Genomic DNA, 26,146 nt, shown 5'->3' on the forward strand with positions numbered 1-26,146 from the left:
TATAAGGTAACATGAATCCCACAGAAGATCCAAATTCTTCTTTTCTTCTCCTTAAAAATTGGAGAATCAGCTAAGGTCCATGAGTTGGACTTTGGGGTTTTTCATGGAACTACGCTGAGAATGCAGAGTAATTGGGGTGGGCGTGGGGAGAATTGACATCTTTATGATATTGAGTGTTCTATCCATAAACATTTATAATATCTTCTTTTATGTCTTTCGATAAAATTTTGTAATTTTCTCCAAAAATATTTTGCACATCTTTTACTGGGTTTATTTCTTCATGGCTTTTGCTGCAATTATGAATATAATCTTTAAATAGTTATATTCTAAGAGGTTGTTGCTGGTGTATATGAATAATATTCATGTTTGCTTATTAGTCTTGTATTCAGGGATCTGGATGATCATTAGACAATGAACATTGTCCGTAGATTTTCTTGGATTTTCTATGCAAATTGTCTGCAAATAAGAATAAATTTTGGGTTTTTTCCAATTCTTACAACTCTCCCTATTGTCCCCACCCCTTTCTTATTGCATTGCTTAGGATGTCCCATTCAAAGTTGTGTAAGTGTTGGGCTTGCTGCCTTTCTCTTGACTTTAAAGGAAATATTTTTGTAGTTTTACCAGTTAGAAATAATATTTGTTGTAGGTTTTTGTAGATACCCTTAAGAAGGTTAAGGAAGAATTTTGTCTCATTAATGGGATACTAAATTTTCTCAAATGCTAACCCTTAATCTATTTTGATTATGTGGATTTTCTTTTTTAATTCATTAATGTAGTAAATTGCATTAATAGATTTTCTGATGTTAAACCATAGTATATTGCTAGGTTTGGTTAACTAATATTTTGTTTAGGATTTTTCATCTGTGGTCATGTGTTAGATTGACTTGTACTTTTCCTTTCTCCTATTGTCCTTGCCTGGTTTTAGTGTCAAATTTATACCAGCCTCTTAAAATGATTTAGGAAGTATTCCCACTTTTTCTCTTTTCTAGAAGAATTTGTGAAAATTAAACTTATCTGTTTCTTGAAAAGTTTGTAGAACTTGCTTGAAAAGCTATTTTATCCTGGTGTGTGTGTGAATATTGTTGACTATTGATTTACTTTCTTTGACGGTTATATATCCAGTCATATTTCCAATTTCTACTTGGGCCAGTTTGCAAAAGTTATATTTTTTAGAAATTTGTCCATTTTATCTAAGTTTTCAAACAATATAAGGTTGTTCCAAATATTCTCTTATTCCTTTAATCTCTGTTTCATCTCTAATGATGTCCCCTTTTATTTCTTTTATTTATTTCACAAACACTTACATAGTGCCTACTACATACCAGGCAATATTCTGAGCACTTTCCAAATACTACTTCATTTACTCATTATAACAACTTTAAAAGGTAAGTACTATTACTGTTATCTTCATTTCACATATGAATAAATTGAGGCACAGAGAGGTTCAGCAGTTTTCCAACGGTCACATAGCTAGTAAATCATAGAGCTGCAATTCAAATCAGCTAGTCTGGCTCTAGCATCCATACATTTAACCACTGTGTTCCACTGCTTCTTTGTTGTTGATGTTGATGTTGATCCCTAATTTTGATTATTTCTAATGTTTCTCTTTTTCTCTTGATCAGTCTTGCCAAAGGTTTGCCAATCTTGCCAGTTTTTGAAAGGAACCAACAGAGTTATTGGTCCTCTCTATTGTGTGTTTGTTTTCTATTTTATTCCTTCTGTTCTCATCCTTATTAATCCCTTTCTTTACTCCTCTGAATATATTATATTTTTCCTCTGTTTTAGTTAGAAACTCAATTCCTGTCTTTTCAGCCTCCTCAAGGCTATAAATTTTCCTCTAAATACTGCTTTAGCTGCATCTCCAAATTTGTTTTGTAGTATTTTTTTGTTATTATTCAAATCTAAGTGTCTTTTTATTTTCTTGGCTTTTTGACTCATAAGTTATGTGTTTTTCAATTCCCGAAAGTATGGTTTTTTTCTTATTGATTTCTAGTTTAATTGTACTAGACCAGAGATTGTGATCTGTGAGACACCAGTTCTCTGAAAATTTAGTAAGACTTGTTAAGGGCTGGAACATGGTTAAGTTTTAAAAATGTTGATGATGTTTTACCTATTAATCTATCAATTAATGAGCGATTTATGAACATCTCCCAATTTGATATATGGTCATGAGTATTGCCTTGTGGGTTTTGTTTGTTTGCTTGCTTTAGAAAATTTAAAGCTCTTTTCAAGGCTTTTTGCTTTACGGTCTATTTTGCCTGATATCAGTATATCACTACCAGCCTAGTCTATTCAAGTAGTTTAACATTTACTTCTGATAAGTTTCCAGGGGATTTACTGGCTGGTGTCCAACCAGATTTTGTGTAAATTTCTTAGCTTGTGTTTTATGAACCATATGCGTGGTGTAAATTCACATCATATACACATGTGCCAGTCTTCAGGTTTCTATTTTTCAAAGGACTTCATTTTATTTCCCCTCTCCATGTCCCCAGAATCTAGAGCAGACAGCAAACCTCCTTGAGACTTCTCTGCACTGGTGTGTGGAGTATTTCTAGACTCCTTTTTATGAACTGGGAAATGCTTTGAAGGTCTGCATTTAAAAGTAACACTGTGTGTACTGGAATTTTATAGAAAAACAAAGTTTATTTTTATTTTCCCGTTTGGCATTTCTGCAGCAAACTTACTTCTTACCATGACTGCTGTGTAGCCTTGGCCAACTATTCCAGATGTTATGCCTTGTTTTTGACTCTGATAAACAAATACCAGAAGAAGCAGGTCAGTTCTTCATGCATTTAATCTTTCAATGTGTCTTTGCATTAGTGTATTTGTATAAGCCCATGTTGAATGACTTTATGTTCTGAATGTACAGATTTCTCTTAGAAGCTTCCGTTAGGTGTGTAGTGGGCTGCCCCACGAGGCAGAGAGTTACCTTCAGGAGTTGGGGAGGGAGTAGTGTGAGGCAGAAAAGGCCTCAATAGAATGTCGATCTCGTAGGGGAGGATTCCTGATTTAGGGAGGTGGGCGGGTGGATTTCCACAGCATTGTTCCTCTCAGCGACCTATAGACCCCTACATGAAAGTCATGTTTGGGGTGGGGTGGGGTGCACTTGTCATTGCCAGGCTCCACCCCAGACCTATTAAGTCAGAGGGGTGGGGAGCAGCCTGGCCATCTGCACTTTAACAAGAACCACGGGGACTTCTGATGCAAAATAAAGTCTGGGATCCCATTACACTCGATATATGCTAAGATTCTTCTTGCTCTGAAATTCTTTGACCTTGTTGTATGTAAAAGGTCAAATTTCTAGGTAAGCAGTTAAAGGAAATAATTCTGTTTTAATGGATTGGGCAAAAATGTATATAGTTTTAAAAAAGGATGAACTCACAAATGACTTCCCTTAATAAAACTATAATACTTAATACAAATATTAATTTTTATTATAAAGTTTTGAATATTCATTAAATGCAGTCTACTTTTATTCACCTTTATAAATAATTAAAGTGACACCAACTCTTTAGTGAGACATTTTATACATAAATACAGTATGTATTCATTTCAAATATAGTAAATTTTCAAAATCACATTTTACAAGTTTACAAACTAAATAATTTATGTGTATACTAAGAATATTTGTTTATATTAGCCCTATCAAAACCATCTCAAAACATAATCCCTATTTTCCACAAATAACATTGAATTTATTTTTATCCAGTAAAGTACTTTTGCTGAGGATGACTAAATTTGTCAGATTTTATGCTATTATTAGCTATTTATTAAAAGGTTACTAGCCTCTTTTTGGTTATATGGATGATAGAGAAAACTCTATGCTCTTATTATATACCATTACTACATTTTAAAGATGATAAAAACTTACATAAAGGGTTAAGTTTTTATTCAGATTTTTAAAATTGATTTACAAAAGGCGCTTAAGTTTCTGATTCTGAGTATTTGGATTACAAATGTTTTCCTTACGTATTTTGTATTTTCTCTAAGTTACATACCTTGAAAGATTTTAAGGTACAAGAATTTGCCGTGTCAGATGGAGAATTAAGGTGATGAATTTACCTTGAAGTATTCACAATCTGCTGTTATTTTGTGTCCATTAAGCATTTATTTATTTAATTTTTTTGAGAAACATCAGCCCTGAGCTAACATCTGTTGCCAATCTTCCTCTTTTTTTTTTCTTTCTTCTCCCCAAAGCCCCCGTAGATAGTTGTAGATCATATTGCAGGTCATTCTAGTTCTTCTCTGTGGGACACTGTCTCAGCATGGCTTGATGAGTGGTGCATAGGTCCGCAACCAGGATCCGAACCAGCGAACCCCAAGCTGCCAAAGTGGAGCGCGTGAACTTAACCACTCAGCCATGGTCCGGCCCCTAAGCATTTATTAATTTAGATATTGGTACAATATATTATCAGAACTATGATCTTTGGACAAATGAATTAACTCAATGAAAAGCTTAGGCATTCCTATTCCTGATTTTCTTTTTTAAGGAAAAAATTAAAATGGTAGAAAAGATTGTTTGCTATAGCATTAAAAGAATTCTTTAAGATGTTATACTTAAAAAGAGATTTAGTTATGACTTTTATTTTGTAACTTTATTTTATGGATTTACTTTATGGATTTTCACTGTAATTTTATCTTACCATCATTATGCTTTTTGGTTTTGGTGTTTTGATCATGGATGGCTGACCTAAGACTGTAACTGGAGAAGACCTCTTTGCCTGGCACTAGAATTTTCAAATGTGGTTTAAAGAAGTACTTCTTCCTAAAAGTTTGATTTCAAGCTGTTGTAACCTGTAATTTTTGAAAAAGAAAACCCATCAGTTGAATACTGACAGATAGCCTTATTATTTCATGGCGTTACTAGCAGATGCTGTTTTGTTTCTCTGACTGCAGCTGAGATGATGTCCGTGTTGGATAAACACAAAAATCCTGGCATCTTGCCAATGTGAGACACTTCAGATGTCAGTACGGTTAAGGGTGTGCTTTTTCTAGTTCAAGGGACTAAATGTCTTAAAGTTTAATTGGCATAAAATTTTACCACTCTTCTCACTGAACTGCTTTTCACTTTAGACCAATAATTATCTACAAAGCAAAATTAGTGTTTTAAAGCCATATTTTTCTCTATTGATTTATATTTTAATTTTGTGTTCCTATTAAAATTATTCTGGTCCAGAGAAGAGTAAAGAGCACTTTGCACACTATGTACGGTAACATGTTGTTTACTCAGAACCATCAAGGAAATGTATAATTTATCTCCTTAGTCACCAAACTTATTTTTAATCATTGCAGTGAAAATCATATTCAAACATATTGCATATTTCCTTGCCTCCTTAGGCAATATTAAAAATAATTTAACCTCTGATGCCAAAGGTCAATACTGCAAGCACTAGCTATTGCTCTAGAGGCCATTTGTCCTCACTGGGAGCATGAGTCTATTGTTGAGTTCTTTAAATGTCTGTGTCTGCTTTTTGTAGGTGTTTCTCTCTTCCCTTTCTATTGGTAGTTACCTCTGCCTGTGGTATTTGTTACCTGCTTTTTGCAATTATTTTCCCATAATTAGCAGGGGAACCTCATAATCAAACTTGTTAAAAGTAACAGCTAAAAAGTCTAAACTAAACTGAGTATGAATTGGCTCTTAGTGAGAAGGGCCAAAGGGACTCTGATGAAATTTCTCTTGTCAGTTCTCATTATCAAAAGCCAATTCATACTTCACGATGTAGCTCTCGTGTCTCCTTCCTTCTGAAGCCTTCCAAGGCCAGCCAGTTCCTCCCTCCTCAGTGCGTCATTTTAATGACTAACGGAGTTGTATACCCAGCTAGTACCCCCATAGCTAGGGACCCAAGCAGTATGTCTGTGATCTTAACCTCTTCACTATTATTAAGAAAAATCTTCCCAAACTTAGAAATAGGGTGTGGAGTGGGAGACTGCATGTCCTGAGGAAGCCGTGCTGGGGCATTGTTTACCGGTTGGGCTTAATTCTCAAGAGGATGTATAAGAGTTTAAACTTGCTATTTACTGTTAGATTAGAACCCGGACACTATAAAGTTACACATTAATTTGTAGATTTCTCTCTGGTAGGCAAGATTACTTCAAAAGTTATGGTTTTATTGCCCTGTAGGCTGTTAGCCAGGTGTGTATCTAACCTAGACATCTTATTCTAACATTCTTTTTAAAGCTGGTAAACACTCAGTTCTTTGATTGTTCTTGGAAACAACTTTACCATTGTATTCGCTCCCTCATTAATGAGATAAATAATTTTTTAAATGTGTTAATTTTATATTTGTATGAGAGTCATGTTATTAACCCTTTAGAAATTATACTTTGTCTCTATACCACCTTTTGCTTATACTAAAGAATGAAATGGTACAGTTTTGAACCATCTTTGATTTTTTTCTAGTAAGAAAAATAAATACATTATTTATACGTTCCCCAAAACAAAAAATTTTAGAAAAGCAAAGAAACAGTTCAGGCTACAAGAAAGTAGTTATGTGTCCCAACTACTTCCTAAACTCATTAACCAAAAGCTCCCATAGGTCATTGTCAATATGTTTTCTTTGTGCTTCTCCAAATGGTTATCATCTGTGTAGCTGCCTCACCCACTAATGGAAGTTTCTAAAGGACACAGGCCTTGTCTTGATAAACCTGAGATGATGCTTGGCATACTAGGCTCATGATAAGTGCTAAAAGAATGACTCTTGAGTATGTGAAATGCTTTGGAATCTGTAGAGTATTATAAAATATTTTTTCTAGTAATCTAGTACTTCTTCCTTAAATATTTACTTTCTTCTTCATTTGGTGGAGGAAATAATAAGAATTTTTCCCACACTTTTCACCTTCGTGAGCTGACATACACAACAGCAAAACAGAAATGATGGATCTTAAATCACTTCAGACCAGACAGTGTCTTAGGTTCCTGTTCCCCTTGGCCCAGGTAGCCAGTGGAACACGATTTGTTTCTCTTCTTTTCCTAGAAATAAAAACAATTTTCAGAAATCCCACACCATGTTCTGATGTGAGTGGATTAATCTGCGGTGGTTAAAAATCACTACACCTGAGACTTACTTGCACCTTGAGGCTTTGAACTGATCTCTGAAATGTACATCAGCCCTCCAGCAACTTTTTCAATAGAATTCTTACTTGCTATAACTACTTTTGTTTCAGCTCTAGGAGATGTTTCTGCAAGACTAACTTGGGTTGTGGACGTATGCTTTGGGAGCTTTGTTGTCTCTTAACATACACAGCTGTCATCAAGTGATGAAACCATCAGAAAGAGTCTTATAGGCTGTCTTTCTTCTGAGAAGTTAGTGCTGCCTTCGTCTTAAAAGCCTGAGGATTGCGTTTGGGATCAGCAGAGATTTCATTTTTCTGAGACTCATTTTTAAATGAAATCATGTTTATGGCTAAGTGTATTCTCAAAGAACATAGAAACAACAATCTCAAAGAAAAGAAAAGAAAAAGAGAAACCCTGTCTGGTAATAAATGAAATATCATCTACACACTCCTCTTTAAGTGATCTTATCAGCCAGGTGAGGAGCTTGGCAGGAAACCGTGGCCAACTGCTTCCACGGTCCACCGAGGGGGACATCCTGCCTTGAACCAGGGAGCACCAGGGCTGCTGGCTGCTGGGAGAAGGGGAATATTTCCTCCCCCATCTGCTGTTGTTTGCCATTAAAGGGAAAAAAAAAGAAAAGAAAATACATGAGAAAAATACCAAAAGTAAAAATGTTTCCCCATTATTTTTACCTTATTCATATTCATCTCTTGTCAAGGTGAAGTCTGACGTCAGCATATAAGAGCAGATCTTTTTTTAATGTACTTAATCTGTCTCTGTCAAGTCAATTGATAATGAGGGGTGAGTAGGGGGAGTCTTCACTTTTATTTTCTACACTCTGTGTTCTCAGAATAATTTATAAGGAACATGAATTGATATAATTGTTAAAAAGCGACATTATAAAAACAGATAGTAGGTATTAAGGTAGTGAGATCTCTACTTCTTTCTTGATTTAAATCAGTGACTTCTAAACTGGGCTTATCATCAGATAAGCTTGGAGCTTTAAAAATGCAGGTTCTCAGGCCCCACCCTGGGAGATTCTGATTGCGGCGGGCTGGCATGGGGCCCCAGAACCTATTTTTAAGAGGCTCCTCAAGTGATTCAAATGAACAGCAGTCTTGGGAACTGAGGCTATAAATTATTAAGGTGGTTCCTTAAAACAGTTTTTCTCCAATACTGACAGCAGAGGGTTTTCTACAAAACCTCAAGAGATTTTAACGTGATTAATCACACCAGCCACACAGGGTCAGTCTTTCTCTTCAGGCATGTGGCTGAAAGTGAATCTCTCTTACAAAGGAGGAACCACATTAGGAAGCTGGGCCAGGTGTTGGTGTAAGTTTCCCAAGCAAGTGGTGGTACCCACACGCCTTCGGCCTTTTGCGCTGGCAGCTGAGGAGTGCTTTCCTAGCGAGAGAAAATAGGGTGGTGCCTTAGACTCTTCCATGAATTCTCTCTGCCAGACTTGTGTCAAAACAAGTTGTCGTGGGAACCAAACCCAGTTTGATGGCGTGGCCATCACATTGATGAGGCTTCAGGTACTGGTCAGAGTGGGCTGTCCTAGAGGGGAGAGCACAGGGCCTTCTCCTGTGGGACCCTGGGGACCCTGCGAGCCGCCTGCCAAAGGAAGGGCTCGTTAACCACAGTTTGCAAGACAAGCCAGGAGTTGTTGATTCCTCTGTTAGTGAAACAACCACCACATTTTATTGTTAAAATAATCACCAAATATTCCCGCAGATGTCTTGCTTTGAGAAAGTTCAGAATATACGCATATCTAAACTTCATAAGTTTGCAACAGACAAATTTGAGGGAGATTAATTCATATAACACAAGATGACGTGGTCCAGTTGGCACCACCCCTGTTTGCACACAGCCCTTCAGTGATGTGGGCCTGTCTGTATATGATGGTTGTGGTCTAAGCCAGGGATTTCTGGTTCATCAACAGTCTCAGAGAAAAGGAATCTGCTCCTCTCGGCTCTTACCAAGACTTCCTCAGGGAGAATGAGGGAAGCTTCTTTGGCTCATGTCTATGAGGTTGATTTGTCCAAGCTCCACGGTACAACTAATAACTCCAGTTCCCATCCACACAAAAACTGAGACCGAAACACTATGTTTCAGTCAGCTTGATGCAGTTTGAAAGCTAAACTTTAGCATTAAAGGGTCTATTAAAAACACTGACCAAAATTCGATTAAATGACAAACCTCATTTATGAAACATGCACAGATTGTATGCTTTGTGGTGTAAACTGCATTTGGTACAAACCAAATGTGCAGACAGATGGGCCTCGTAACGGAGGGATGAGCAGAGTAGATACCCGGCTTGCGACGCCGAGCCTGACTCGGAGGGGCCTCCGACAGCAGTAAGGCTGCAGTTGGCATCTCAGCAAAATACGTTTGGGTTTGTTTTTTGGAAGAAAAGCAAGGGATTTTCCCCATTTCTTCTGTAAATATCTACTGGGCAGGAGATGTGGTAAAACGCCTCATATAAGACTTAGAAGACTGGCAATATTTTGCAAACGTCATAGTCCAGAAAGAATACCTGTACCTACATTTCCATCACTTGTGTCCATTAACCAACTGGCTGTCTAACCCTCTCCCCTTTATAAACGGTCAGTTTTTTTATTTTTTTAAAACAGAACTTCCCGAGGCAGGGCAGCCATCTGAGCCTCCACAAACACTGTCTGGGAACGCCGTGCCGTGCCCTTGCTTGGGCTGCCCTCAAAGTCACGTGTCTCTTATTCCATTTAGGCTTCTTCTAGGGGAAGCAGTTGTGCTTAGCCCTGTGCGCACGGTGCACACTGTCTGATTCGGAATGCTCAGGCGTCGTGGTGTTGAAAATGAGCCCTGGGATGTCTGGAGAGTGAGAGCAAAAACATCTGCCATTTTTCTAGCTGCTCATCGCTAATGCAACCGCAGCCGAGCAGCAGTCCAGAGATAATGTGACCTCTCTCTCCCCTCTGTCCTCTTCGGGACCGCTGGGGATTGGTTAAGGAGGCACCTCCACCCCTTCCCCTGGTGGCTTTATATGGCAACTTGGCTCCCGGCTCACCCTCTGCCTCCTGCCTGGCAGGAGCGTGCCCTGTGGCTCTCTTCCCAGCCCCTCTGCAGGCACATTCCCAGTGGGAGCGTTTGGCTGAGCTCGCTCCTTTTTTCAGCCTTGGCCTTGGTCTGCACCCCTGACTGGGCGGGCAGTGCAATAAGCCCTTAGCTTGTTCATTCTTTCCAGCTCCTGCTGCTTTGCCCTTGTGGAACTGACTCTTCCCCTACTCAGCACGGAACCCAAACACCTGATTTATGTCTGCTGACTTAAAAAAGAACAGAGCACAGTGAAATTCTAGCATCGCTCTGGTGCCTTTGAGTGATAGCCACATTCAGCTGAGTGTAGAGTGGGTGCTCAGTAAGTGATTGCTGATGGAGTGGAGACATGTGAAGGCATCAAGTAGAATCTCTTCTGGTTTTTAAGTGGTTTTCTACTTAGAGTCTGGCTTTTGAGTCTCCAACATCTCAGATCCTTCCATTCTGTTTGGTTCAGCACTTATGCAAACTGTTGACTCTCTCTCAGTACCTGGGGGTTAATTAGCAATTTTGCAGTAGTGCCTGGGTCTGTCTTGGTAAAATGTATCTGTTCTGCAAGCCACCTATAGGCTCAATTAATGTTGGGGTTTTGTTTGAAGGTGGAAAGTTGGGTAAATGTTGCAAATTGCAAATCCTGATTCATCTCTCAGATCCAGATTGCACGAGAAGTTTCTAACCAAGTTTTAAACATGGCATCTTGATTAATTTCTACTTAAGACAAGGTTCTGATTTTAAACACATTTACAGCCCCTTCCATTTCAACCCATTCTTGAAAATCTTTCTAAAATGTTTTCCTTGATTAGTCGAAGTAGTCCTGTCCTGAGTAAGCGGAGTCTGCTGAACATAGTTTATTCTGTCTCTGACAGCTTGATATGTTTCCTTCCCCGCGGTCAACATTGTGCACATCAGTTATTTTAAGGTACGGTAGGAAGGGTGTGGGAGTTGGGGAGGAATGTGTTCACTTTGGCTGGCTGTGGGCGGGGAGTAATGTGAAGTAATGCAGAAGTGGTCGCACGGGGCCAGATGGTGCATTAGATGCTGACTTTGTCATTTAATAGGCGGTGGATGTTTTTGAGCAAGGGGATGATGTAAGAGCTGTGCTTTGAGAAGTGGTGTTAATGTTGAGGGCCAAAGGAGGAGCCCATCAAGGGTCTCTGACTAGAGTCTACAGACGGGTTAACCAGAGTGGGCATGGGAAGGGGGGCGTTGGGGAGATTTTGAGATGACGGAGTGGAGGGAACTTGGTGAGTGGTTGGTGAGGGCAGTGAGATAGGGAGAAATCAAAGATGCCTCTAGGGCTGTCAGGGGGATTGGGAAGATGAGGGTCATTGGGAATGAGGAGACAGGCTGAAGGTGGTTTTGGAAGCCATTTGTATGTTGAGAGGTGATTGTCCACATCCTGCCTCTTCTCTTCACCAGTGTTGGACTTTGGGGTCAGTGAGCCTCTTGAAGCCTCTGTCTCCACGTCTCTGTGTGGGGGGAAATTTTCCTTCGTGGACGTTAGGCCAGTCTCTCACAACTGCTGCTGCAACTTGATACAGACCATTCTGTTCAGCAGAGTCCTTGTTTTGTTCCAGTTAAAGTAATTTTATTTCCAGGCATGTGGAGCCCGTTCAGATTGAGTAACGTGCTTGCTCATTAGGGCACAATATATGAGAAACTGAAGAGAATATCCCACAGGCTGTACCTGGAATGCACAGTGGAGGTCCGGCTTCTGACCGTAGGTGTACCTGTTTGTCTGAGCCCCGGTTGGCCGTGGCTGTTGCTAGGCTGACTCCATTTTAAGCAAAAATAGAAGGTCGATATGAACTGGTTATACTAGACTGACTTCTTTTAAAAAAAAAAAACAAAAAAGATCATCTCTCCTGATTCATCTTCGTGTTTCCAAACTCCATAGTTGTGGTATGAATAGCCAACTTTGTGTTAAATTTAATAAAAATGCCATAAAAGTGCAGTGTTGATTTGTAGGTCGTTCTCAGATACTGTGTAAGAATCAGAGAAGAACTGCGTATTGATGAAGTAGTTTTCTGTTGTGGAATTGGTGGTCTCTACAAATCGATGATTTTGGCCTTTGTCTAATTTTCCACATCTTTGTAGGATTTTAATTCAGTGATACTTTGTAGACTTGAGGTGGATTGGGCTGTGGAGCAATGAAGAACCTGTCCACAATACCGTCCAGTGCACTCGTGTGCGTGGTGCAGAGGCCACCCTCGGTGAGCTAAGGGGCCTTGCAAAGCCCTCTTGCTCAGTTCCTCTTTAGGATTTCCGATGAGTCGAGACAAGCACCAGCATGGGAATAAGGGAACACCACCTCTGCCAACCTCCTGTGAGACAGCTCCTGTTTTGGCCTATTCTATGCTCCCACGATTCGGGGAGAATACATTTGAGAAAGTTGGGGGGAAGAAAGAAAAAAAAAAGATGGCTTAGCCAACCCTGAGAAAGAGGACAGGGCATAGCAGTTGCTGGAAGTTTGGTGCTACACACAGCGCAATCTGTCATCCCCATTTGTTGATCTCGCATGCCATCCTTCAGTTGGCACCACTGCTGCCAGGAACCACCCCCTCCTTTTTCCATCTGAAGGCAGGGAAAGAGGTATTGTGACAGTGTTAACTCTTCCTGCCCTAAAGCCTAGAGTTTCTTCTCCCCCTGTCAGGAGTAATCATCTCTGCCACATTAGGACCCACAGAGATACTAAAATCAAAGAATTTTAGAAGTGGAAGGGGCTTGAGGGAATTTCTCAAAGAAGAAAAGTGGCAGGGAATCTTCCCAGATTAGAACACAGGAGACAGTGGGTAGAGGTCATCTGAATTTTGAAGAACGATGCTCTCTAAGGAAAGCTGCTTCCGCCCACAGCCAGGGATCTGGTCTGAACACTCCTGGCAAATCAACAGTGACAGGTGGGGGTGGTACAGGGCCAGGGAACCCCACTGAGTTAGACTAATGAGAAAACAGACGTAGCGAGGTAGCGGGGAAGGAGCAAGGCCAAGGATGAGGGAGAAGGGAGAAAAGATGGTCTAGCATCCTTCAGAAGATGGCAGTGACATCTTAGGAGGTAAATTGGTTAATTCCGGTAATGCTTTAGCTGACAGAATACAACTACTTATAAATTCTTTAAGAAGTCATTTAAAAGCACTGATCTTTCCCGTCTTGCTTAATGTACTTTTGTGGAAATGGGAGAAAAGCACAATCCAGGGAACATGCAGAAGTCCAAAAATGTTTACCATGACTGCTGTCAAGTGCATGGGGAGATTGCTACCTGGATTGTAAGAGATTGGGAACAGCTTTGTTCAGGATAAAGAACTGGACGTTCTCACTTTTAGTGAGTTAGTTCTTCTGTACATCTAATGCTTGGAACAGCGCCTGGCACATTGTAAGCCCCTTGTGTTCGTTGCTGCTACTACTAGTAGTAATTATTACAATTTCCCGAGGTAGAACTCGTGTCGAGTGTCTTTGATCAGAAATCATATATCCAAGTTTATTCGAAAAGCTCATATTCCTCAACTTAGAAAAGATAAAATGGAACTTTCCTTGGAGGAGCCCAGTTCTCACAAGTGCCCTCCGTCCTGGTTGGAAAACGTTCTGCTTTTCCTCTGGGTGAGGCCAGGCCAGGGTGGAGGAGCGCTTCCTTCCAGAGCCCAGGGAGGAGCCTTTGCCTTCAGGAATTACATGACGTAACCACTGGTTTTACGTGAAGTGAGAGTCAAGTATTATAATGAAATTCTGTGTGCTTGTTTTAGATTTAAGACCCACAGGCTTCCGCTTCCCTATCAAAGACAGACCAGGTGACCCCAGGCCCCAGGAAGGGGATTGTCTCAGATACTCTTTCTCAAGACCCCATCTTTTCCCCCCACCAACCCACCCCATCCTCCCCTCCACATATCCGCGTGTCATGCATTTTTCAAGGTCGCACTCAAATTCATTCATGTAACTTTGCTGACTCCCGACTGTCCATGGAGCATCCTCTTATCTAAACTCTTCTAAGACTGTTAGCAAACCAAAATGGGTTCGCTTCCTGGCGAGTTAAAGTCAGAGCCTCCACCAGAAGTAGTTGTCACACAGTGTAGAGTTTCTTTGCGTCAAATAGGAGACCAAGCGGAATCATTTCCAAAGTCGTGGCTCCCCAGACAAAGGGAAGCAGGGGTCTTTTATTCCCAGTGGGGAATGAATATTTAAAAGGGAAGTTTTGGCGTCACATGTCCAGGTAGGTCTTAGTTTGCGCAGGCGCAGTCTGACAACATGCTCTCTCATACATCGCATGTTATGCTAATAAGCCCTAGGCTCCTCCCAGGGCAGAGACTTTAGTATTGAGATGAAATAAAGAGCATCTTTTGGTCCTCTCTGGGCCATCTGCACAAGCGCTGCCCTTGCAGTGGGGCTCCATCTGGTTCAGGCTGGTTGACACTGGTATCCAGCATAGCTCTGAAAAACAACCTTGAGGAAGGGTTAAGCAAGCTGCTTAGGGCAGACATCAGGTGACAAGATCACTTGATCTGTCCTACATAGTTTAATGCTACTAACATTTTATTGATAGTCCATGAAAAGGGCTTGTAACAATGCCTGAATCGTTACGCACTACCATTTGTGGTTTATCTGTTATCTCGTTTAATCACAATACAATATTTTCCCCTTTTTACAAAAGAGTTAATGGAGACAGAGAGAGGCTCAGTAAAGCGCCCTGTCTGAATCAGACTGTCTGGTTCTCGAGCAAGAATCATATAGCCCCTTCAGTGTCTGGCTTCTTGCTGGGTCTTTGCTATCACCCCACATGTGAGCCTTGTCTTCTTAAACAGATCAGAAGCTCTGAGCACCTCGTCTCCTACTTGTTTGTGTGTGTGTGTGTTCCCCCAGACCCCCAGCATTCAAAAGTTCCCTGAGGACTAGCATGCCCATTTCCGGGGTGGCCCCAGGAGTGGGCTCTCCTGACCGCCGGCTGCCGCAATTGGCTACACACTGGGCTGAGGTTTTTCCAGTGTCAACTCCCTCCTGGACCAGCTCCAGTTCTTGCCATGTGTTAGACTCCGCCCTTTCTTAATGTTGGCAAATGGTTCCCAGCTGCACAAGCAACAGCCTGGCTTCTTCCAGGCCAGGGCCAGGGAAAACTTTTTTTTCCCCCAAGAACAAGCAGGAACAAATTGGTGTTGGCAGAGTGGCCCTGGGCAAATCCAAAAGTCTTGTCCTTGTCCTTGATCTTCCGCTGTCTCTTTGCCACACACAGTACTCTGTGCTGCCCACCCCTCCCCTCAGGTCCCACCTGGACCTGGCTCCCTGATATAACCAAGCCCAGCCCTCTGCCCTTTGTCCCTGTTCCTTAAGGCTGCGGATAACTACACATCTGATAAAGTTAAGGTTTATCTGAATCCCTCCTGGTGACATATTTGCATTTTAAAAGGAGATAATTCCTTAACTGTTCTGAAAGAAGGCCAGGCAAAGGAGGAGATGATTAAACTACACGCCAGGTGGGAGGCAGGGCACGATATGGAAAGGACTTCAGGTCTGGATGATCCTGGGTTCGAGTCCTGACTGCTCCCCCTCACTGGCTGTGTGACCTGCAGCTTCTCCTTGCCTATTCCTTGTCTGTTAAATAGCTCAGCACCTGACACTCCAGGTATGAGAACCCAGGCCAGGGGCGGACCCTCGGCAAGTGTTCCTTTGAAGTCTCCCCTCTCCAGGGACCTCCTTCAACCCGTGCGTGTAAGGCCTACCGTAATCGGATGTCTGTTGGTGTCACATTAAGAACATAATTGTTTATGTATCTTGTTGTAAAATGTTCTCAGCTTGGGGTTTTCCAAAACATGTATTTATTGTGAAATATAGCCTATATACAGAAAAATGCATAAAACACGTATTTACTGCTTAGCAAATAGTTATAAAGGTGTCACCCAGGTCACCACTACCCTGTTGGAGAAAGACAAGTACTGCTTTCAAGTTGGTTTGTGTATATAACACAGTGGTTCTCAGCCAGGGGTGATTTTGCCCCCAGGGGACATTGAAACATTTTTGGTTGTGGCGTCTGGGGAGGGGCTATTAGCATCTAGCAGTTGAGGCCAGGGATGCTGCTAAACACCGGTCGGTCCCCCACAGCCAAGAATCATCCAGCCCCAGTGTCAGTAGTGCCCAGGTTGAGAAACCCTGCTGTAACAGAACCCAATCAGCCACGAATGTCTGAGTTTGGGAAACACGGTCCTTCAGCAGGAGGTGAACTTTCAGGAAAAAATTCAGACGCCCAAGAAACCGTTAGTAGCAAAACTTAGATTTATGTAATACATTATTATTAGTAATGCTATCCCACCGCACTAATTGTTCTCTGGGAAAAAAAAAAGGCCAGCCAGAATTTCTGATGAAGGATCTGAATAGACCTTGCTAACAGCATCAATCAGTTGATATTCTTTCATTGCTGCCAAATGCTTTTAATCTCCTCTGCAATTTGCACCAATCTTGGGAATCAAATACGGCACAAGTTAGTAGAAGCCAGACGTGTTCCATTTTACTATTAATTGAATCGTGAATTAATTAAAGACTGTTCTGTCTCCAACAGCTTGTCCCAGCCCCTTTGCACTTGTAACTCTTGTCTTTAATTTATTGCAGGATTTAGTCGTTCGTATTGTTTTTATTCTTGGCAACCTGACAGCGAAAAATAACCAGGCTCGTGAACAGTTTTCCAAAGAGAAAGGGGGCGTCCCCACCCTGTTGTCATTGTTCCATACGTTCTACCAACTGGACCTGCAGTCCAAGAAGTGGGTGGGTGACGGAGAGGAGCAGCTCAAGGTGCAGAGGCCACCGACCCAGGCGGAGGACGTGCTCATCAAGCTGACTCGTGTACTCGCCAATTTAGCCATCCACCCCGGCATCGGCCCGGCCATGGCCGCCAACCCACACGTAGTGGGCCTGCTCCTCGCCATGCTGGGTAAGACCAGCGGCCTGGCTGCAGCACACACGTGGGGCGGGAGCTGCTCCCTCCAGCCTGGAGATGGTTCTGTGGCTTGGATGTGGTGAGGGTTTTATTAGCACAATTGGCCCACGTTGACAAGCCTCCTCAGCTGTTCTGTGCAGACAACTACCTCAAAAATAATCCTCAAAAGTAATCCAGATTAAAAAATAAAATAAAATATAATAATACAGGTCATTACTAAAACCCACTGAATTGTACACTTTGAAAGGAGAATTTTATGGTATGTGATTTATATTGCAATAAAAAAAGTATGCCAATCGAGTTATCAAAAATTGGCCAAACTAACCACAAAGAGTTTAAAATCCCGAACTTTTCGTGGGTTAGTCCATGTGATTAAAGTTTATCTTTTTATTTGTTACGTTTTTACATTAGCTGTAATTATGGCCCCCAGTCATTCGGTCCCCTCTTTCCCCCTGTATCAGCTCAGGCTGCCGTAACCAAATACCACAGACCGGGGGGCTCAAACAATAGAAATTTATTTCTCATGGTTCTGGAGCCTGGAAGTCCAATGTCAAGGTGCTGGCTGATTCGGGCTCCTTGAGAGCTCTCTTGCTGACTTGCAGATGGCTGCATTCTCACTAAGTGTTCCCACTGCCTTTCTTCCATGTTGCAGGTGGGGAGAGAGAGAACAAATGACCTCTCTCTTCCTCTTCTTTAAGGCCACCAATCTTATCGGATAAGGACTCCACCCTTATGACCTCATTTAACTTTAATTACCTCCTAAAACCCCTATGTCCAAATACACTCACATTGGGGGTTAGGGCTCCGACATATGAATTTGGGAGAGAGGACACAATCCAGTCAATAGTATTCTGCCCCTCGCCCCCCCAAATTCATGTCCTTCTCACATGCAAATACATTCACTCCATCTCAACAGCTCCAAACTCTGAACTCATTCCAGCATCAACTCTAAAGTCTAAGGTCCAAAGTCTCATTTAAATATCATCTAAATCAGATATTGTGAGATTTGAGATAAGATATATCAGGAAGAGAAATTCCTCTCCTGCCATGAACCTATGAAACCAGACGAGTTATGTGCTTCCAAAATACAACGATGGGACAGGCCGAGGGTGGACATTCTCCTTGTGTAACCCAAACGGAAGTGGGTTCCCTCCTGGCGAGTTAAATCAGACTCTCCACCAGGTAGTTGTCTCCCAAAGTAAAGTATATCTGCAGCAAATAGGAGACCAGGAGGAATCATTTCCAAAAGTCATGGCGTCCCCAAACAAAGGGAAGCAGGGATATTGATTTGGGGTGGGGAATGAATATTCAAAAGGGAGAGGTGGGTATTCGCTTGCGCAGGTTCAGTTGGAAAACATGCTTCCACACACACTGCAGGTTAGGGTAATAAGGCCTAAGCTCCTCCTGGAGAGATCTTAGCATTAAAAGAAGGCAAAGGCCATAGGCATAGCTCTTGTGGTGAGGCTCGGTCTGGTTCAGGGAGGTTGGTGATTGCATCTCCTTAACATAACAAAAGGATAAAGAACAATTTGGAAAAACAGTTAAAATATCCAAACCCACCCTTGAGTTCCTTGGGATGACTAGTTGGTGACAGTTCCAAAAGGGAGAAATGGGAAAAAGGGAAAGTGTGAGAGGTCCCAAGCAAGTTCCAAACCCAGCAAGGCAAATTCCGTGAGATCTTAAGCTTGAGAGTAATCTGCTTTGGTTCAATGCTTTGCCTTCTGGAGCCGCTGTGGCAGTGGTCCTGCCTCCACAGCTCTGTCAGTCAGGTTGCTGTAGCTAGTTCAGTGTAACCAGACTTGTGCCTTTTCCTCTGATTGCCAGACCCTATATCCAAGTGCCTTAGCCCTCATGGACTGCATGCTTCAGAAGCACCTCAAGACCTCTAAAGCCGAACTCATGACCTTTCCGCCAACTGAACCCTCTTCCCACGCCCTTAATTCAGAGAATGTGATCGCTGTCCATCCAGTTAAGTAATCCAGAAACCCAGGGATCATCCTGAGAGATTCCTGTCCCTTATCCCCCAATCCAGTCTTCACCACATAGTGTCCATTTTCCTCCCCAAACAGTTTTCCAGTCCGGCCACTCTGCTCCATCACTCTGCTGTCGCCCAAGCCTAGGCTATGTTGTCATTCAGAATGTCACAGGAAGCTCCTAACCAGCATCCCTGACTCTACGCTTCTCTGCACTGTAGCTGGAGTAATCAGGAGATGAGGCTGAGGCTGAGGGGAAGGCAGGGGCAGAATTACTCAGGGTCTTGTGTGCTGGGCTAAAGGGGTCATTCATTTGTCCACTCATTCTTCATCCAGCAACTATCTACTGAGCACCTGCTGCATGCCACACACCTTTCTAGGGGCTGGGGATGCAGCAGTCAGTAAGAGGTAAATCCCGAATCCTCGTGGAGCCTGCATCTTAGAGCTGAACAAGAAACATCAACCATGTGACGTCAGGCAGTCATGTGTGCTATGGGGAAAATGACAGTGGGGAAAGGGGAAAAGCCAATAATGGCACCATTTTCTGTGGGTGGTTAAGGAAAGTATGTCCGATAAGGTGACATCTCAGCCACAACCTGAAGGACGTGAGGAGTGAGCCAAGTGGACAGCTGGAAGAAGAGGACATTCCAGACAGAGGAAGAGCAGGACAGGGGTTCTCAGGCAGGATCATGCTGACAGGTTCAAAAACAGCACAAACACCGGTGTGGTTGACTGTGGGGCCTGGGGGCTAGAGCAGCAGATGAGGCAAGACAGGGAAGGATGGAGGCGGCTCAGGCAGGGCCTGAGGGCCATGTGAGAGGAGCAGCATTGTCGACTTACTTTTTTTTTGAGTTAATGATAGGTTACAATCTTGTGAAATTTCAGTTGTACATTGCTGTTTGTCAGTCGTGTTGTAGGTGCATCCCTTCACCCTTTGTGGCCACCCCCATCCCCCTTTCCCCGGGTAGCCACTAATCTCTTCTCTTTGTCCACATGTTTAAGTTCCTCATATGAGTGGAGTCATACGGAGATTGTCCTTCTCTATCGACTTACTTTTAAAGGATCACAGTGTTGAGGATAGACTCAGGGAGGTGAAGGTGGAAGAGGGGAAGCCAGTTAGGAGGGGAGAGATGGGCTAGGTGGGCATAGAGGAGGTGAGAGGGATCCCATTCTGCGTGTTTGGAAGTCATGGGTGGATTATGACCTAAGGGTCATTCTGTTGGGCGGTGGGGGTGTGGGGGACACACCCCAGGGTGGAGCCCCTGGGAGAGCTCAGGGTCAGGGCAAACCAGAAGGGATTAGAGATGGCTCGGCTTCCCGGTGTGTTGGCACCTTTGCTTTACTACAGACACAGGGCCCAGATGAGCCCGACTTTTCCAGACCCCTTGGCAGGAGGGATTGAGCTTAGTGTGTTCTAAACCCCGGCCAGGAGTGGTCCCTGCATTTGGTGCATTTCCCTGCAGGAAATGTCATCAGTAATAAAGAAGCAAGCAGCAAGAGCAGGCAGTGCCCTTGCACAGACCTTGCCCCGGACAATGGCTTGTCCCTGCCACAGCTGTTGCTGCAGTTAGGATGGCATTGTTTCTGCCCCTGCAATGAGTCGTTGCCAGCCTTATCCTCACTTTGTTTCAGAATACAAGTCAGTTGATGATTGTGAAGAGCTGGTGATCAATACTACAGCAACAATCAACAACTTGTCTTACTACCGAGTGAAGAACTCCGTAATCCAAGACAAAAAGCTGTATATTGCTGAATGTAAGGTTCTGAGTTGGGTTTGTGTAGATGCATGTTCGTTTAAGCTTTTGACTTTATTAAGTAAACAGAACTGGAGGCATTCATGTTTTCTGATTTCTGATACAAATATCTAAGAGCCTGATTTGATTCTAATTAGAATTGGGAAAAAGTTAGTTTCTTAATTCTTGCTCAAGTCCCCTTATATTTTGTATTTTATCACTGTTAACTTGTAAGTTATCAGTATTTAATATGATATTGGTTTCTAGTAGCCTTTAAATTAAAACTTAAATTCACCGATTTCATTTCTCTGGCCACCAAACCCAGTGCTTGTCAAGCTTCTGGTGAGTAAAAACATGGATGGAATCCTGGAGGCTGTGCGCGTTTTTGGAAATCTCTCCCAGGATCACGACATCTGCGATTTCATTGTGCAGAAAAATGGTGAGTTAATGACTCGTACATTCGTAAACATGTGCTTCTTGCCAATAAACAGCTGAGCGGTTTCGCAGCTTGGGTCATGACAACATGACACTTGTTTCTGCTTTGGGACGAGTAGTGCTTTACATTCTGTTCTGTCCGTAAGTAATGCTCTCGGCTCAGATGCCAAGATGGATCTAGGAAGTGCTCTCCGTGTTCCCTTCTCCCTTGGGAGTGGCCTTCTGAGTCCGAGAGGGCGTGCGTGTGTGTGTGTGTGTGTGTGTGTGTTTCTTTAAGGGACACAAGTGATCTATACTCATCATCTCCATCCATGTGACTGGGCTCAAGAGACAGTCTCCTTCGTGTGCTAGAATGTCAATTACAGTACTGCTTGTAACTGCAAAACTTGGAAACAACCTAAATGTCCACCGACAGGCAAGAGGAAAAATGCATCACGGAACAAAATATTCTACAGCAATTAAAATAAATGAGCTAGAGGTTCATGTATCCATACGGATCAACCTCAAACACGGAATGTAGGAGCAAAAAAGCTAGTGATGGGAGATATATACAGAATAATGCCATAAATATGTTTTAAAACACGCAAAACAATATTGGGTATTGTTCATGTCATGTACTCATGTAGTAATGGTATAAGGTATAAAAAGTATTTGGAAATGATAAACTCCATGTTTAAGACAGAAGTTACCTTTGGAAGGGAAAGGATGCCCAAAGATATAAAATTGGCTCTGTAATATTCTATTTCTTAAACTGGGTGGCAGGTACACAAACGTTTATACTAACTGTACTGTTTTTTTTTTTTTTTAGATTTTGTTTTTCCTTTTTCTCCCCAAAGCCCCCTGGTACATAGTTGTATATTTTTAGTTGTGAGTCCTTCTAGTTGTGGCATGTGGGACGCTGCCTCAGTGTGGCCTGATGAGCAGTGCCATATCCACGCCCAGGATTCGAACCAGTGAAACCCTGGGCCGCTGAAGCCGGAGTGCACGAACTTAACCACTTGGCCACGGGGCTGGCCCCTAACTGTACTTTTTGTATATCTCAAATATTTCATGTAAGAATAACAAAAAATACCTAGTTATCCATGTTTGTGATAGAAATTTAGATAAGACAGATATTAAAAAAAAAGCAGCAGCAGCAAACACTCACCCGTCCTCTCACTACCCCGGAGACAACTGTTCACGTTTTGGTGGACATTCTTTGGACTCTTAAAAACACACATATATGCGAGGCTGCCTTTGCCAGGCTCACTGTCTGACCCACCAGTGGAGCCAAAGTCAGAATGGGTGGCCACCTCTCAGGTATGCAGGAGAAAGGAGCACACATCTTATCCATGCTTTCTCCCAGCCCCCACTGGGGGATGAGGAAACAGGACCAACAGTTCCTTTTCCTAGGACTAAGGGAAAACGGTTCCCAGAGGCAGGGAGCCTGCCCTGATCTGAGACGCCCCTTACCCTGGAATTCCTGCCTTGCCGCAGGCTGGTTCCCAGGGGTCTGAGCAAGTCTTCTCTTACAAGCTGTGGACCTGGAAAACTTCAGGAAGGATCTCAACGGGCGCCTACTCCCCTCCCCAGGAGCTGTGTAATTTAAAGAAAATTGCTCCTAAGCAATTCAAAAGGGCCCTTGAGAACAACCAGAAGTTGGAGGTGAATGTCACCTGTGTGGTTGGAAGTCTGCGGTTCCCTCCTTTGCCCAGGCAGGGACTCTATGCCCGCCTTGGAGAGGGAGCTGATGCCTGAGTCAAATGTAGCAATATCTGGGGACAGAGGACCTGGGGGGTGGGGCAGGTTCTGGAAGTGGTGGATGTTGGTGAACCCACTGCTGGACAATGGGTAAGTCCCCTTGCAGGGTTTCCATTTTGCAAGCCACTCCCCATTTCCCCTTTGTAAAATAAGACCTAGCTGGGCCCCCTGAGCTTTACTGGTCTGTGTCTGTTCTCGCCCTTCCCAGTCCACAAGTTCCTGATTGCCCTGCTGGGTGCTAAGCATCAGGAGATCTGCTTTTCTGCTTGTGGCGTCCTCCTAAATCTCACCGTGGATCAAGACAAGTGCATCATCCTAAAAGAGGGAGGTGGCATTAAAAAGTAAGTTTCCAGGCCTGGAGCCCTCACTCACTCAGGATCCCGGGGACGGAGTTTTCCAGGGAGCTTGGGCCCCTCTCGTCATTCCTCGGGGGGGAGGTATTTCAACATTTGGAAGAGCCAAGTCTGGGCTAAAGAGAGGATTTAGGTTCCCCTGGACACTTACTTCAGAGGTGGTTATCGCTACTTTGTAGCTACTTAAAATTGTCGATGAAATTATATTAAATAGTCACAGAATTATAGAAACACTAAGCATTACAGAAGGATAATCATAATGCTAAAAATAGAAAAAGAGATTCGGACCTAATAACTTCTCAGTTTGACTTTCCTTAACTCAGGTTGGTGGAGTGTTTAAGAGATGTGGGGCCTACCGATTGGCAGCTGGCCTGCTTGGTTTGCAAAACTTTATGGAACTTCAGTGAAAATATCACTAACGCTTCGTCATGTTTTGGAGATGAAGAGACCAACACCCTCTTAGTCCTGCTGCCATCATTTTTAGGTAGGACTCCTGAGTGTGAGTCTGTGAGTTTTATCAGAGCGAGATAAAAATTGTGTTCTGTGACCTGGATGGATAAAGATTAGTATGTGTTTGGGTGGCTATGTTTCTGTAAGTAACAAGAGCATGTTAAAGATTATTATAATTTGGAAATATCTGGGAAACGACTGAAAGTTACTTACAAAAGGCACACAAGGACTTTTAACTCATTGGGTACTGTCATGATTTCTCTGTGGCTTTTTTTTTTCTTTTTTGGCATTTTCTATACACTGCAGAAGTACAAGATCTCAGCATAAATGTATTTCTGTTGTTTAAAAGTATATAGGCATTGTTGCAACTGAGGAAATATGGCTAAAAGCTACTCTGAATTAAGTTGTGCTTTTAATGAATCTATACATTTTAATTAGCAGCTATGTTAATTATCATGTGGGGGTCCGTCTGCGAGACTATTACGGGGGGCGGGGGTCTGTATCCTTGAAAGATAGGAGATCGTGGGTACAAACCAAAGAAGAGAGGATAGTGTCTTACATTTTGAAAGTTTTTATTTTTAGGGTCATTTTTTTCATCCTGGTTTAGGTCTAACAACGATTTGGGTCAGTAAATGGGTGTTTTCAATAATCCTTTTCCCAAAATGGAGGAGATGTCCCCCCTCCATTGCTCAGCCACTGTGTTGGATCCGCAAGGCCGTGTGGAAAGGTTCAGTGTGACACAGAAGCCATGGGTTCAGATCCTTCTCTCTGATGGTGGCATTTGACAAGAGAATCTCTCAGAACCGGTCTTTTTCGTCTCTAAAATGGGGACATGATAATCCCTGCCCTGCCACATGGAGTCATGCAGATTAAACAAGCATCCTGGAAAGACCAGGAGGCTGGATTCAGACAGCTCTGAGTTTAAGACCTCACTCTATCATTTACAGGGTTTTAACCCTGGGCTCAACCTCCCTGAATTTCTATTCTCTCATCTCTAAGATGGGGAGGACGGATGTCTACTTTGTGGGGTTGTCAGGATGATAATGAGCAGATGCGTCCAAAGAGCTTGAGACAGTGCCTGACACACGGCAAGTCCTCAAAACGCACTTGTGAAAGTGCTCTGTCAATTCCAAGTGTTGTAACAATATGTTATTAAACAGGAACTCAGAACCAGAAGTTATTTGAAAGAATCAGGTTTGCTAGGTTGATGTGAAATTTCTTTTTTCAGGTATATAATTTTGTGTGTGTAAGAGTAAGAAAAAATGGGCGTGATTTTAAACCATTGAGGTTCACAGTCTCCTCGGTGAACGTTCAGCTTTCTCGGGTTGCCAGGAGCAGAAGTGCATGCTCAACTTGCCTTAATTCAACTCTCAACTGTGGCAGAACATTGGAGTCAACTGTGGAATTAAACACGCTTATCCTGGCCCCATCCCCAGGAATTCTGATTCAGGAGCTCTGGGGCGAGGCCAATTATCTGCGTTTTTAGAAAGTTCCACGGATGAGTCTGCTCTTCAGCGAGGACTGAGAACCACTGCCCTGGGTGATGGAGGAGTTGGAGGGAAGGAAGCCCAGGGAAGAAGGAAGCCAGGAAATAAGCCTGCTGCCCAATGCCTGCTGGAGAGGCACTCAGGACCTGGAAGGTCATTCCAGAAGGAAGCAGAGTCCTCCAGTGAGCCCCTCAGTGGTGGGCATCCTCTGCTCCACGCTGCTGGAGACCCAGCCCTGCTGTTACGGGAAAAGTCCTTCCTCCCCCTCGTTCCCTCTACGCTCCTGCTGGGCTGCAGCTTCAACTACCTCGAGGCTGCTTCTTGCTGCACTCAGTGTGTGTGACTCTGCGCCTCCTCTGTTGGCGCACCCTTCTATCTGTCTCCCATTTGGGGAGAAGATGTGATTGGTTCCGTGAGTCACTCTACTGGGGTGTAGGGCTTTTGTGCCTTAGGCAGCAGCTGCTTCCACCAAGGCTATCTGTGACTTCCTTTGGCTCCTAAGTCTAGGGCAATTAGCCATAAATAACAAAATGGTGCGGCCTTGTGGCACAAGGACCTCTTAGAAGCGGATGTGGGCCTGCCTGGCTTCTCAGAAGCAGGCAGCACACCTGGCAGGCACTTCACTGTAGCAGGGCTATTCCCTGCTTCTCCCCTCCCTCACCTTCCCCGAGAGCCAGGCTGGTCTTCCCCTGTGCTTCCCCAACCTCTGTACCTCTGCAGGGCCATATCCCTTAGCTATGCAGCCAGATGCTGCCTGTCCTTCCAGGACAGGCCCTCTTCAAGCGCAGTCTAGTCACAGGAAATCTACACTTCTTATACAGCAATTACTCCTGAACTGTGTAACTTCTCCTGTATGATTGTTTTGTAACTTTTATTTCCCCACTCCAGCCAAGCCACTTTAAGGAAAGGATATTGCCTTGTGCAAACTAGGTTCTTGAT

The 26,146-nt window shown here is 43.1% G+C and overlaps 1 protein-coding gene across 6 annotated transcripts in view; it reads left to right on the top strand.

The window, feature by feature from the left end:
• The window catches only part of ARMC2 (armadillo repeat containing 2), a 97,945-nt gene that overhangs the window by 67,261 nt on the left and 4,538 nt on the right, over positions 1–26,146 (top strand). For all 6 annotated transcript variants that reach the window (XM_001916466.6, XM_014734450.3, XM_014734440.3 and 3 more), the window contains exons 12-17: positions 2,676–2,775; positions 16,712–17,030; positions 20,642–20,764; positions 21,068–21,181; positions 23,126–23,258; positions 23,594–23,754. In XM_001916466.6, coding sequence (XP_001916501.4) covers positions 2,676–2,775; positions 16,712–17,030; positions 20,642–20,764; positions 21,068–21,181; positions 23,126–23,258; positions 23,594–23,754 — 950 coding nt within the window. The remainder of the gene's footprint in view (positions 1–2,675; positions 2,776–16,711; positions 17,031–20,641; positions 20,765–21,067; positions 21,182–23,125; positions 23,259–23,593; positions 23,755–26,146) is intronic.

The sequence above is a fragment of the Equus caballus genome, chromosome 10, assembly GCF_041296265.1.
Source record: "Equus caballus isolate H_3958 breed thoroughbred chromosome 10, TB-T2T, whole genome shotgun sequence".
Classification (NCBI taxonomy): domain Eukaryota; kingdom Metazoa; phylum Chordata; class Mammalia; order Perissodactyla; family Equidae; genus Equus; species Equus caballus.